Here is a 15,787-nt window from a genome sequence, read left to right on the forward strand (position 1 = left end):
ACACACACACACTTACAGTGACTCCAGGTACCATTCTTTACCAGTGTTTCCTCTCAGACAGATGCTCTCCACAAATCAACAGAAATCCAGTCACGGTGATGTGTTCAACATTTAGCTGAGGCTTTAAAATGAGGTTGTTCGGTAGACCAGATGGACCTCATGGGACATCTTGAAGAAAGGCCGGGAGTATCCCGTGATTTTGGCTTCAATCTGTCCTTCACATGTTACTATAAAATGGCCATGCTATCATATGCCTCCATTTCACTGATACAATCTAATGAGGCACAAATTGACTTTTGCTTTTAACCGAATTTCATTGACCGTGAAAAGGTCACAATAGAAAATAAACTATAAAATACAACCTTTTCATTTTCAGTGGCGCTTTGAAATGTCTGTTATTTCGTGACGTTTGAACCTATAAGAAGTCTATTTTTTTCCCCAGATGATGACACCAAACCAATCTGGTGTCTTAACAAGGTTGAAACCACATCGTGATCTGAAGGGCCTGCACTTTGCTGTAAATTTTTTTTAACAGAAAAGCAGTTTCACACAAGGACAGTCAACAGTTAGCATGAAGAAGACACCCCAAATGGTAAGACATCAGAGCATTCAATTTAGGAATGCAAGCAAATAGGATGAGTGGTTGGGGTGGGGGGTGGGGGGGGGGGGGGTGGTGGGGACATAATCTATGATTGCATCGAGGCAGTGGGTGTAATATTGAAACAAACTAGCAGAGGGAGCCCTAGTTCAAGATTTAATCTAAGAGCACATTAGGTTGCAGCTTCCTTGCAATGCCCATATCTTTCTGACATTATGACACAGAGGAATTGTTGAAAATAAGCAATGTCAATTACAACGATAAGCATTAATTTCAGCAAAAACCTCCATTAAGCAATCTGAAAGGCTCCAGCAAAGGTATTTAGAGTGGGGAGAGGAGACACAGTGCTCCTCTGCTTGGTTCTACCACAACCAAAGGCTCCATACAGGCTTTCAGTGGCCTGTTAAAGGAGCTGATAGTAGTTTAGTTTTAAATCCTGGCAGCACCTTGGTTCAACAGCAGCCTCGAGGGGTTACAGAATATGGGGAGGCAGAGAACTGGCAGACAGCATCATAAAATGTGGTAAATATTTCCTCCCCCCCCCCCCCCTTTTGAGAAGGATAGCAGAGGGGACAACCTTAGGCCAAAAGAATGAGCACAGCGCCGGAACAGTGAGGAGCTTTGCAGATGAAGAACACACAGACTGTGGACTGCTGGTGACTTGCAGTCAAAGGACACACGGCAGGCTGTGGACTGCTGGAGAATGGCTCGAGATTGGCTCAAGGGGAACCAGGGATCAGAACTAAGATGCAAGAGGGTTCCAAGGGTGGAAGGGGCTCCCGATGGGCCTCAATGCTGAAGGCTTCCTGTTATATACAGTGGAAACTTGGGACTATTTTATGCTGGAGCATGAACACTGCAAGACTGTAAGAGCCATATCACACTGAGTAGTGAGCATGCTCAGTCTGACAGTGTATTCATACATGACCGGCAGCCTAAGATGTGAGTAAAACTTTGTGCTGTAAATTTACAAGCTTCTCTGAGTGTTTATTAAAACCTCTGACGGTACAACCGAGGACATAACATGGTGACAGCGGTGGAATTGACAGAAACCCACATCAGATAAGGAAAAAAATCCCTATAAACCAAAATAAACACAAAGAGAAGGACCAAAGATAAAAAGCAGCATTCCCTGACGACCAGAGGTGGAGAAGAAGATGGCCACCACAGCCACAGCAGCATTACGCCCAGTCGTGGATGGGGAAGTTGACAACGTCATAGAGGCTTTTAAAAACGTCAAGCAGAAGTGCAACCTGGCATTCAAAAATTCCTCAAGGGAGCTACAGCAGAGGAAAACGTTAGTTACATCCTTCTTTGGATGGGGGAGTGAGGACTAGACCTGTTTAATAGCTGGGAGCTGGCTGAAGGGGAAGAAAATAACCCAGAAAGGATATTAGAAAAATTTTCCTCTAATCGGGAACTACGATCCAACCATAGAATAAAGTGATATGAGTTCCAGGGATTAAGCCGGTAGATAATTTCCTCAAGGCTAAAGAACATTGCAGCAAAATGCAAGTTCAAAGAGATAGAGGAGAGACTAGTAGACCAATTAATCTGGGGAAGTGATCATCCTGAAGTGCAGAAAGTTCTCATAGGGAAAGACAGCTTGAAACTAGCAGATGCCGTAGACACAGCTAGGGCCTTCAAGGCCACTAGGAGGTAAATGCAGCCCCTCTCTGAGCAGGCCAACATGCAGCACAGAGATAGAAGGGTCAATGCCATAAAGCGCATGCAGAGAAACTCTCAGACATCCAAGAACTGCAGGAGGTGTGGCAGAATTCACCCCTTCGCTGACCACAAGAAGTGCCCCGCATATGGTTCGAAGTGCAGGATCTGTGGGAAAGTCAATCATTTGGAAAACATGTGTAGGTCTGACATGAAAAGAGAAAGAAACCAAGAATACAGAAGGAAAGTACACCACGTCAAGGGAAGTGACAGCAGTGACTCCGACTAACTGACGCTCGTCATCGAAACAATACTCCTTCATGAGGTGTCCAAGAAAGAGAAGGGAGAAAAAAATCAATTGCACACCATGATCCAAGTTAAAAGAAAGATCAGAAACAAACCAACAATATTCAACTTGAAAATAAAGTTGGATACTGGATCACAAAGCAACATCCTCCCGCTTAGACTGTACCACCAAATGTTCCCCGAGTACATTAAGAATGGGTACCCGGAGGAAGGCACACTAGAAGCCGCAAATGTCACGCTCACACCCTATGGTGGCCCCATGATTAAACAACGAGGAAAAGCCCAAATAAAAGACAAACATAATGGAAACAGCGTCATATGCACATTCTTTGTGGTTGACCAGCAATCCTAGGCCTGAATAGTTGTCAAAAATTACAGCTAATCTCTGTAAACAATGAGATCAGGGAGAAGAAAATGTCCAAGAGGATCAATAGCGATACCCCGCTTGAGCAACGGCCTCCGATCACAAATAATGCCAAACTTGTGGACATGTACGCTGAATGCTTTGATGACACAGGTGGGTGCTTTGGGAACTTTGAATACCACGTTACTATAGACCCAAAATACAAACCAATAATCCATGCCCCATGGAAGGTGCCAATAGAGCTGAAACAAAAGCTAAAGCAGGAGCTGGAAGAAATGGAAGAAAAACGAGAAATAGCAAAAGTAATAGAGCCAACTGATTGGGTAAATTCGATAGTAGTAAAAGAAAAACCGAATGGTCACCTAAGAATATGTCTAGATCCTAAACCAAGCAATTAAAAGAGGGCACTACCCAATACCAATGCTGGAGGACATTACTTCTGAACTAGCGGGATCCAAAATCTTCAGTAAGCTAGATGCCAAGAATGGGTATTGGAATGTGAAGCTGGATGAAGAATCGACACTGCTAACAACTTCCAACACTCCATTTGGCCAGTACAAGTTCCTGTGCCTACCTTTTGGCCTAAAGGTGAGCCAAGATACCTTCCAGGGGCTGCAAGGGTGAGCAGAGCAGAAGGCATCCAGATTTTTGGCAGAGACCCGAAAACCCACGATCTCCACCTACATGAGGTCATGGAGAGAACAAGAGGGGCCAGCATCAAACTCAATGCAGACAAATGCATCATTAAGGTGGAGGAGTGCCAGTTCTTCAGAATGGTGTACACACCTGAAGGCGTCAGGCCAAGCCCAGAGAAGATAACCCGTTTCTGAAATGGAACACCCAAAGGACATAAAGGAACTAAGAAGCTTCCTTGGCCTGGTCCAATATATGAGTTCCTTCACCCCACACATGTCAGACCACACAGCCAACCTCAGAGAGTTGTTGAAAGAGGATGTGGAGTTTCAGTGGTCACCATCAATCACAACAGCGAGATTTTGACAAGCTTAAGGAAGTGGTCTGCAGAGAAGTAGAAATAAGCTACTATGATACTTCAATCGGAGGCCTTGGGGCAGCATTGGTGCAGGAAGGAAAACCGATATCCTTTGCCTCAAAGGCCCTGACAACAGCAGAGACCCGATATGCCAATATTGAAAGGGAGCTGTTGGCAGTCGTATATGGATGCGAAAGTTCCACAAATTCCTCTATGAGAGACAGTTCGTGGTAGAGAGTGATCATCGCCCACTGAAAAACATCCAGAAAAAGAACCTAAGCAAAGCACCAGCCAGACTACAGAGGCTACTCCTCCAGCTCCAATGTTACGACTTTACCTTGAAATATAGGCCAGGGAAGGAAATGGTACTCAATGATGCCTTGTCATGTCTTTCCCCAAATGAAAAATACAAAAAGAAAGACATGGAAATCAAGATTCATCACCTCATCAGGGTAACTAATGACAAACTAAACCTGATTAAAGAAGAAACCACGAAGAATGAAGAGCTGCAGCTGCTCTACCAACAGGTGATACAGGGATGGCCAGAAAGAATAAAACAGGTCCAGCTGACAATACGTCAGTATTGATCTGTCAGGGACGACATATCCTTGGAAAATGGTGTACTGCTGATAGGGTCTCGGCTGATAATACCAGAAACAATGAAAAATAAATTCTCAGAAAATATACCAAGGCGACATGGGAATGGAGAAATGCAAACTTAGAGCGAAGTCAGCAGTTCACTGGATAGGGATGTACAAGGACATCGAAACCTTTGGGGTTTCCGCCATTCCAGAAATACACAAAAAAAGGAAGAGATGATACCTGCAGAAATACCCGCCAGGCCACGGCACACAGTGGGAGCAGACCTGTTCACAGAAAACCAAGAATGGTATCTGATTGTGTCCTGCTACTATTCCCCTTCATCAGGTAAGTGAAGGACCTGAAAGCATCGACCATCACGGCTGCAGCACGTGTGCTCTTCACAGAACAGGGGAGACCCAAATAAGTGATATGTGACAATGGGACCCAATTCACATCCCGTGGATTCAGAGAAATGGCTGCAGGATATGGGTTCACCATCACTACTTCATCACCACATTACCCCAAAGGCCATGGATTCATTGAGAGGCATGAACTGACAATCAAGCGCACTCTCACTAAGTGTCGAGAGACAAAGGAAGATCCCAACCTCGCCCTTCTGTCACTGCGAACCACGCCCTTGAGGGCCGACATGAAATCCCCGGCAGAGCTTCTGAATGGCAGAAAGTACAAGAAAACCCTGCCGAGCAAAATCCATCCACCAGACGACCAAGAGGAAACAAGAAGAAAGCTGACTAACAGACAAGAGGAAAGTCGTCAACGTTATAATAAACGTGCACAAACACGACCAGAACTCTTCAGAGGGCAGCATGTGCATGTTCAAGAGGCAGAGAGAAAAACTTGGAGTCCAGCAAAGATTGGTAGAGAAGCTGAGATGCCACATCATTGAGACAGAATCTGGTAGGCAGCTGAGATGAAACAGGACCCACATTTGCTTAACCCCAGATCTGACGCAGAAAGCACCAGAAGCACCAGCAGTTTCTAATAATCCAGAAACTTGTTAAGGAATCCGAGTCGAAACCCCAACCAACAACACCGTAACAACTGAACAGCAAGCTACAGAAGAACCGAGGCAAACAACACCACCACCCACAGCTATACTAACACCACCAAAGCAAACAGACACAACAAGGTCTATGAGGTGGAGAAGCAACATCCTACCATCAGTGCGATACCGCTGAGAAGAACATAGAACTGCAATTGTATAATTAGAATATTTACTTCTTAATGGCAAGTGGAGGTACAATTTATTTTTAAGAAATTTAAATCTTATTAAAGCTTTTAATTTTTAGACATTTTTTAAAGAAGGAGCGATGTTATATACAGTGGAAACTTGGGACTATTTTATGCTGGAGCTTGAATACTGCAAGTCTAAGAGCCACATCACACTGGATGGTGAGCATGCTCAGTGCGACTGCGTATTCATACACGACCGGCAGCCTGAGATGTGAGTAAAGTTTGTGCTGTAAACTTACAAGCTTCTCTGAGTATTTATTAAGACCTCCGATGGTACAACCGAGGACATAACACTTCCTGATCGTGTCGGAGGTTGAGATCTGGAACTCAGGTTACTGATAGATTGGACTAAAGTCTACTTGGCTGCATAGACTACGGGAGCAAAGGAGGTAAATCCACAGACCCTCAGTGACTCTCAAGAGACTCTCATTGGAATCTCTTTCTCTGGCAGTAAAGGGCACCTGGCGAATCCTTGTCTGCCTCACAAAAGTCTAAATGCAATTTTGTGCAATATCACATCTGTTTTATTACATAACAATCTTGAATAAATAATCACATTTTAATAACTAGTTAAGCATTCATGCAATTGGGAGTTCTATTTTTAAAAAAAAATCAAAATGTTCCATCCCTTCAGTGGTTCATTGTGAAAATACAACTTTATCTGCAAAAAGCACAGATAAATAATTATTTCTAAGGGATTAACATCAATACTCTACTGATCTCTTGTCTAGACCTAGAATATAATTTGAACAATTTATTTCCACAGTGTTTTTCATCTGATTCTATTTGCATTTTGAAAAGAAAATTAATCTCTTCACCACAGAAAGAATATATTTCCTGCTGCATAAAATCTGCCAAAAACCAATCGGTCAGTTATTGTTCATCTCATGCTCACATGTTAGAGACAAGATAGCCTTTCTCCAGCACCACGGAATATATTTACATAAATACAAATATTAAAACGTATACAGTAAAGGTCCACGGTACACTATCCACATATATGTGCTGGGAATTCAGGAGCCTGATGGCTTGGGGAAAAAAAAAACTCGTTGCCCAAACTGTATGCAAGGACCTGACAACAAAGGTTGTCCTAAGGTACCTCCTACCAGATGGCAGAAGGGAAAACGCTTTACGTACGGGGCATGTGGGGTCCTTCCCAATGTTTATTGCCTTTCACCTGCATCGAGTGTTGTAGATGTCCTTCACGGTAAGAAGAGAGCCCCCACCCCCCGCCCCCAGTGATCTTTCCCGCTGACTTCACTCTCCTCTGCAGGGTCTTGAGGTCCGAGGAGGTACAGCTTCCAATCCAGGCGGCGATGCATTTGCACAGGATGCTCTCAATACATCCTCTGTAGAATGCAGTGAAGATGGAGAGTGGGAGATGAACTTTCCTCAGCCTTTGCAGGAAGTAGAGGTGCTGCTGGGTTTTCTTGCCTATGGAGCTGGTGTTAAGGAACCAGGTGAGATTCTCCACCAAGTGCACCTCAAGGAACTTGATACTCTTGATGGACCTCAACTGTCGAGCTGTCTATTGTCAGCAGAGTGTGGCCCCAACACCCCCCCCCACCCCACCCCCACATGCCCTTCTGAAGTCGACAACCATCTTTGGTTTTATTAATGCTCAGATACAAGTTGTTGGCTCTCCACCAGTCCGTTAGCGACTGCACCTCATCTCTGTTAGCTGACTCCTTATTCTTACAGATCAGGCCCACCATGGTGGTGTCCTCAGCGAACTTGATGATGTGGTTCGAGTTGTGTTTAGCTGCACAATCATGGATCAGCAGAGTGAAGAGCAGTGGATTTAGCACACAGCCCTGTGGGGGCCCTGTGCTCAGTGTGATGGTCTTGGAGGTGCTGTTACTGATCTAGACAGCCTGAGGTCTCCCTGTCAAGAATCCAATTGCAGAGGGAGGTGTTTAGACCCAGCAGGGTCAACTTTATTATCAGGTACTGTAGTATGATTGTGTTGAATGCTGAACTGAAGTCAATAAACCACATTCAAATATCCAAGTTCTTAGTTTCCAGGTGGGTGAGGGCTAGATGGAGGGTGGAGGCAATGGCATCGTCTGTGGATCAGTGGGATCTATATGCGAACTGCAGGGAGTCCACTGACAGGGGCAGCAGGAGCTTGATGTGTCCCTTGATGAGCCTCTCAAAGCACTTCATGACGATGGACATTAGTGCGACATTGAGCAGGACACAGACGACTTATTTGGCGTAAGAACAATGATGGCAGATTTGAAGCATGTTGGGACCACGGTGTTTCTCAGGGAGATGTTAAAGATGTTGATGAGATCATCTGCTAGCTGAGCCTCACATCCCCTGAGCATTCTCCCAGGAATGTTAACCGGTCCAGCAGCTTCCTGTGGGTTGACCTGGCCTAGTTCTCTTTTTACATCGGCTACTACAAGACACAGCACCTGATCCTTTGGAGAGTTAGTCTTCTTCGCCACCATGTCATTTTATTTGCCTCAAAGCGTGCATAGAAGTTGTTCAGAGCATCTGGGAGGGAGGCATCACCAGCACAGGCAGTTGGTTGATGATGTCTTGGATGCGTCATGTATCCTTGCTGGGTATGCGCACACTTTGCTTCTCTGAAGGCCTTAGATAGCTTGGCTCTTGCAATAGCCGGGGCTACCTTGTCATCCACTCTAAAGGCAGCATCTCAGTTCCTGAGCAGTACAAGCACCTCTGCAGTCATCCATGGCTTCTGATTAGAGCAAGCAATGATGGTCTTGGGCCCAGTGTCGTTTTCAGTTTTTGCAAGTCTTTGGATTACAATGGTGTGTCGGACTGAAATAAATTTATCCTCTGCCTTCAGTGTCACTTTGGGCTGCTCTAATATCTCTCAAATAAACTCTTCCATTTAGTTTCTCTAGTTCTCTGTACACCCACTAAAGCTGGAATGAACCAACTTTATTCCTGGTCTGGGTAATCTTAAATAGGACAAGATTAAAAACATCATTTAGCATTCATTGTCACTTTACTTTAAAGGACATTTGGTGAGGACAGGAGTGTTGCAACTACAAAAAGTTCAGTAAAATGCAAAGCTGAAATAAACTAGAAAGTGATGGAAATGCTTAGTGGGTCAGACAGTAGATGTGGAGAGGGAAACAGAGTTTTGTTTGATGGTTTTCAACCTGTCATAGTTGCAGTGTTTTCCTCTCCACGGTTGCTGCCTGAGTGTTTTGAGCACGTTCTATTTTCATATTAGTGGCTCCACTGTGATGGACATATTGTCAAAAGAAAATGAGATCGTAACTCCAATATGAGTCAGGGAACAGGCAGCCTGACACAACACACTGAAGCTGGGAAATCAAAAGCATAAAGGTGCATCTTCGCTTTGTCCACATCAATGACAGGGACCAACCATTTCAATTCTATGCCCCACTCCTATGCCGACATGTCTGTGCATGGCCTCATGCACTGCCAAACCAAGGCCGCCTGTGAATTAGAAGAGCAACACTTAATATTCCATTTGGGCACTCTCCAACTGGATGGCATTAACATGGACGTCGTTGCTTTCCGCTAGACCAATTGCTGTTCTCCTTCTCTTCCCTATAGACTTGCTGTCAAGAAAGCTTAGAACTTCCTTGCAAAGCCTAGAGGAGTAATCTGAGGCCAACGTGAAATGCAAATAAAACGTGAATCCAGGGTTTGGCTCCTGACGCAGGAGTTGGCAATGCCTGCCACCAACAAAAAACTCAGCTCCAATCCAGCCAGCAAACTCAGACCAGTCCTTCCTGGACAGGAAGAGCAAAAATCCAGGTTAAATAGCCACTTTCCTGCCAATGAGGGACTCACTAAAATCAGGATCCGCTTGTCACTTAACACTTAAATGAGGCAGTTAAATAGGAAAATCTGCAGAGTTTGTGATTACAGTGCAATGCACAAGTACAGTGTGGACAGCCGAGTGTCTCCAGCAATTTTTAGCATTGCATCATACCTATAAAAACAAAAAGATTATGAAACTAAGGGACGTGGGAACATGATGACAAAATACATCTTTGAAATTGAGGCAAGCTCTCATAGTCACTCTGACTGGCACCTGAATAAAACAACAGAATGACAAGAGATTTGTCCATGACTTGAAGAGTACTTTATGTTCCAAGAAATTGCCATTACTGTTCATGAAGAAACTATTTCTCCATGGATCAGTCTTTTCACTTTAGAAAATATAATTAACTGTCCAATACTAAACTCTGTAGTGAACACCACATAACCATATAACCACTTACAGCACAGAACAGGCCAGTTCGGCCCTACTAGTCCATGCCGTAGCAAATCCCCACCCTCCTAGTCCCACTGACCAGCACCCGGTCCATACCCCTCTAGTCCCCTCCTATCCATGTAACGATCCAGTCTTTCCTTAAATGTAACCAATGATCCCGCCTCGACCACTTCTACCGGAAGCTCATTCCACATCCCCATCACCCTCTGCGTAATTTCCCATCATGTTCCCCTTATAATTTTCCCCCTTCAATCTTAAACCAAGTCCTCTAGTTTAAATCTCCCCCTTTCTTAATTGAAAAAGCCTATCCACATTTACTCTGTCCCTTTTAAAATCTTAAACACCTCTATCAAGTCCTCCCTCAATCTTCTACGCTCCAGAGAAAAAATCCCCAGTCTGCACAACCTTTCCCTGTAACTCAGACCCTGAAATCCTGTCAACATTCTCGTGAACCTTCTCTGCACTCTCTCTATTTTCTTTATATCTTTCCTATAATTTGGTGACCAAAACTGTACACAGTACTCCAAATTTGGCCTCACCAATGCCTTGTACAATTTCATCATAACCTTGAATTCAATACTCCGATTTATGAAGGCCAACATTCCAAATGCCTTCTTTGCCCCACCATCTACCTGAGTATCAGCTCTGTAGATCCTGCCCTTGTCCACCGCTGTGATGAGGGTCTCCAAGTACAATAATTGAAATCTGCTTGTCACCCAATAACATAATTTTAACCACAGTCTTCCCTCAGCGTGTCCTAAATATGCTGCTATACAACTCTCCAACTATTCACCAACGAGTTCTTTAAATGGTGCACATTTTCTTCCACTGCTGTATTATTGGGCTTGCAGCAAATAAAAATAGAAAATGCTGGAAACATTCAGCAAATCAGGCAGCATCTGTGCAGAGAGAAAAACAGCTAACGCTTCAGGTCACGGACCTAAAACATTCATTGTTTCTTTTCTCATTGATGTTCCCTGACTTGCTGAGTGTTTCCAGCATTTTTTTTATTTCACGCTTCCAGTACCTGCCAGTTTAAAAATAAACTTTCTTTTGACTATTGGTTTGCAATGCATGTTCATCATCTAATCTGGTTGAAGCAGACACCATAATCAGGGTTGCAAGAAGAACAACTTGTTCTGCATATGGACAGTATGCAGGCAGGTTATGAATGCGTTCCGTTACCTGGGGTTTGCCCATAAGCCGAATTTGTGCGGAATAGGTACTTATGGTTCTTATTTAGCCTTCGTGAGGTAACATGGTGTGCACCCGCAAATTGGGGAACAGCCCATTCATAAGTACAAGTTGTTTGTAATGTTCATTATCTGAGGACTTCCTGCACTCGAATTAATCTCTGCCACCCTTGCAAAGTTGGCCATCAGAATTGTACTAAACAACTTTAGCAACTTGACTTGAGCCAAAGTCACACTATGCAATTTGCAATATCAAACCTTGGCATTCTTGGCTGCAATGGCAATCAATATCGAGTCCAATTTTACAATTGATATTTTAATAATGCATGTGGAGAGCTTTGCATAACATATCAGTAAACATGACCATAAGTCCTTGTTTATGCCTGTGTTCATGCTGACTTTGTGCAATGCTCTCTGTCAATCACACATGTGCAGAACTATTGTTTATCACGGCACTGTTCTCTCTATCAGTTCACAGCTTATCTCTTGAGTACTGAGTCACATTACTCTTCTTCTTTGGCTTGGCTTCGCGGACGAAGATTTATGGAGGGGGTCACATTACTATGAACATGAATAAAGCATTCATTTTGTGGAAGGAGCTTAATTCTGTCATTGAACAATTACTGTCTGACCTGCAAAAGATTAAAGTGATACATGTCATTTTATTATATTTGAAATCCAATCTTGGATGAATTGGAGCTGCCTATGGATGTTCAAACCCCACTGTGGCACTTGAACACATAACCTGGTCGCACCATGGCAGGATTTCAGAATGTCGATAGAATCAAATTTCAGATGTTTCTATTCCGAAGACAACTCTCCAGATAAATTGATTTTCCAAATTCCCTCTAATTGGAAATTCTCCCACTAAAATGAGGTCCATCAAAAACAGAAATGGCGTTCAAGAAAAAAAAATGAACAGTAAACTTGATTCAATAGTTAGCCAGATCATTACTGACGATTATTTTAAACTGGAAAACATCATTAAAAAAAGGTTAATTTTGCATTTCAAAAATCACAACAGGTAAATTTAAACATGGTTTCAAGAAAGGATCATCATTCTGAACAAATCTAATGAAGTTATTTTTCAGGATGCAGCTGGCATTATAGTAAAGAGAGAACCAAAAATAATAGTATATTAGGATTTACAAAGTGCATTTAAGATGATGCCACATTTTTTTTTTAAAAGTAACAGCAATTTTTAAAATTGTTATTATAAGCTTTTATATTGGGAATTGGAATAATATTTTAGTACAGATAGAAGACTGATTAATCAAGTGAGCAGGTATAAATGGGATATTTTTAAGGCTGGCAGGTGTTACTAGAGCAGAGACACAAGATTCAACCTGATCAATTAACACCATTTTCCTCTCTGCATAGACAGCATGGCTTATTGAGTATTTCCACTATTTTAACATATATAACATAACATAACAATTACAGCACGGAAACAGTCCATTAGGCCCTTCTAGTCCACACCGAACCAAACACTCCTCTCTAGTCCCACCTACCTGCACAATGACCATAACCCTCCACCTTCTTCTCATCCATATACCTGTCCAGCTTTTTCTTAAATAATAAAATGGACTCTGCCGCCACTATTTCTCCCGGAAGCTCATTCCACACCGCTACCACTCTCTGAGTAAAGAAGTTCCCCCTCATGTTACCTCTAAACCTCTGCCCCTTAACTCTTAACATGTCCTCTTGTTTCAATCTCTCCTACTCTTAACAGAAATAGTCTATCCGCATCCACTCTGTCTATCCCTTTCATAATCTTAAATACCTCTATCAAATCCCCTCTCAACCTTCTATACTCCAAAGAATAAAGACCTAATCTGCCCAATCTCTCCCTGTACTCTAGATGCTTAAACCCAGGTAACATTCTGGTAAATCTTCTCTGCACTCTCTCCACTCTGTTTATATCCTTCCTATAATTAGGCGACCAGAACTACACACAGAACTCTAAATTAGGCCGCACCAACGCCTTATACAATCTCAACATCACTTCCCAACTCCTATATTCCATGCAATGGTTGATAAAGGCCAGCATACTAAAAGCCTTCTTCACCACCCTATTCACGTGAGTTTCTACCTTCAGCGAACGATGTACCGTTACTCCTAAATCCTTCTGCTCTTCTGTATTCATCAATGCTCTCCCATTTACTACGTATGTCCTGTTCTGATTCTTCTTACCAAAATGAAGCACCTCACACTTATCAGCATTAAATTCCATCTGCCATTTTTCAGCCCACTTTTCTAAGCAGCCCAAATCCCTCTGCAATCCTTGAAAACCTTCTTCATTATCCACTATTCCGCCTATCTTAGTATCGTCTGCATATTTACTAATCCAATTCACCACCCCATCATCTAGATCATTAATGTATATAACAAACAACAATGGACCCAATACAGATCCCTGAGGCACACCACTGGTCACCGGCCTCCAACCTGACAGACAATTTTCCACTACCTCTCTCTGGCCTCTCCCTTTCAGCCAATGTTCAATCCATTTGACTATCTCAAAATTTATACCTAAAGACTGCACCTTCCTAACTAACCTTCCATGTGGTACCTTATCGAAGGCCTTACTGAAGTCCATATAGACAACATCCACTGCGCTACCCTCATCCACATTCCTAGTCACCTCTTCAAAAAATTCAATCAGATTGGTCAAACAGGACCTTCTGCCCACAATCTGTGTTAAGTGCTCCTGATCAGACCCTGTCTATCCAGATATTTATAAGTACTATCTCTAAGAACTTTCTCCATTAATTTACCTACCACAGACATCAAACTTACAGGCCGATAATTGCCAGGCTTCCTCCTTGAACCCTTTTTAAATAATGGAACCACATGCGCAATACGCCAATCCTCCGGCACTATCCCCATCTCTAATGACATTCGGAAAATTACCATCAGAGCCTCTGCTATTTCCTCCTTTACTTCTCTCAATGTCCTGGGGAAGATCCCGTCTGGTCCCGGATACTTATCCACCTTTATATTCCTCAAAAGCCCTAACACTACATCTTTCATAATCACTATATTATCCATATTTACCCAATTTGCTTTTTTTTAATCTCACATATCCCAATATCCTTCTCCTTGGTGAATACCAAAGAAAAGAAACTGTTCAATATCTCCCCCATTTCTCTAGGCTCCACACACAGTTTTCCGCTCTGATTCTCTAAGGGACCAATTTTGTCTCTCGCTTTCCTTTTACCATTAATATATTTGTAGAACCCTTTTGGATTAATTTTCACCCTGCTTGCTATAGTCTCCTCATACCTTCTTTTAGCTTTCTTAATTCCTCTCTTAAAATTCCTCTTACATTTAATGTATTTTTCAAATATCTCCTTAATTCCATGCTTCTTAAACCTAATGTACGCCTCCCTTTTTCTTCGAACCAAGTTTCCAATATTCCTTGAAAACCACGGCTCTCTCAAACCTTTTGTCCCTCCTTTTTACCTAACAGGAACATAAAGGTTTTGCACTCTCAAAATCTGATCTTTAAAAGACTTCCATCTCTCTACTACATCCTGCCTATAAAACAAATTGTCCCAATGCACACCCTGTAAGTCCTTTCGCATCTCCTCAAATCTAGCTTTTCCCCAATCAAAAACCTCAACCCTTGGCCCTGACTTCTCTCTTTCCATAATGACATTGAAGCTGATGGCATTATGATCACTGGACCCGATGTGCTCACCAACACTAACCTCCGTCACTTGACCCATCCCATTTGCCAACAGAAGATCTAACACTGCTCCTTCTCTGGTTGGCACCTCTACATATTGTTGTAAAAAACTATCTTGCACACATTTCACAAACTCTAGCCCATCCATCCCTTTCACAGAATGTGTTTCCCAATCTATATGTGGAAAATTAAAATCTCCCATAATTACAACCCTGTGCTTATCACAAATATCCACTATCTCCCTACAGATTTGCTGCTCTAGGTCTCAGTCCCCTCCGGGTGGTCTATAATACACCCCTACAAGTGTAATCTCTCCTTTCCCACTCCTCAGTTCCACCCAAATAGCCTCCGTGGACGAGCCCTCTAATCTATCCTGCCTAAGCACCGCTGTAATATTTTCCCTGACAAGCAATGCAACCCCACCTCCTCTTGCCCCTCCGACTCTATCACACCTAAAACAACGAAACCCAGGGATATTCAGTTGCCAATCACATCCCTCCTGCAACCATGTCCCACTAATCGCTACCACATCACACTTCCAAATATCAATCCACACCTTCAGCTCATCCACCTTTTTTACAATACTCCTGGCATTAAAATATATGAATTTCAGAGATTTCCCAATTCTTAATCCTTGTTTTCCCTCATCTTTAATAACAACATTTTTCCTTTTCCTGCCAATTGCCCTTCATCTTCTTCCAGAGCATTTCCTTTCTCTATCACCTGCCCATCCATATTCAAATACTTACTACAAACTTTCTTTGTTTGCATTCTAACCTTCTCCTTACTGCTCTGTACTATTTTTCTCCCTCCCCCAACCATTCTAGTTTAAAGGATCCTGAGTAGCCCTAGCAAATACCCCTGCCAGGATTCTGGTCCCCCTGGGATTTAAGTGTAACCCGTCCTTACTGT

General features: G+C 42.9%; 1 protein-coding gene across 1 annotated transcript in view; it reads right to left on the bottom strand.

Moving 5' to 3' along the window:
* Positions 1-9,636: 9,636 nt before the first annotated feature.
* Positions 9,637-15,787, bottom strand: part of LOC138742142 (CUB and sushi domain-containing protein 2-like) — a 938,722-nt gene continuing 932,571 nt past the window's right edge. Inside the window, exon 11 of the mRNA XM_069896325.1 lies at positions 9,637-9,706. Within this exon, the coding sequence (XP_069752426.1) occupies positions 9,637-9,706 (70 nt within the window). The remainder of the gene's footprint in view (positions 9,707-15,787) is intronic.

Source organism: Narcine bancroftii, chromosome 8 (genome assembly GCF_036971445.1).
Source record: "Narcine bancroftii isolate sNarBan1 chromosome 8, sNarBan1.hap1, whole genome shotgun sequence".
Lineage (NCBI taxonomy): Eukaryota > Metazoa > Chordata > Chondrichthyes > Torpediniformes > Narcinidae > Narcine > Narcine bancroftii.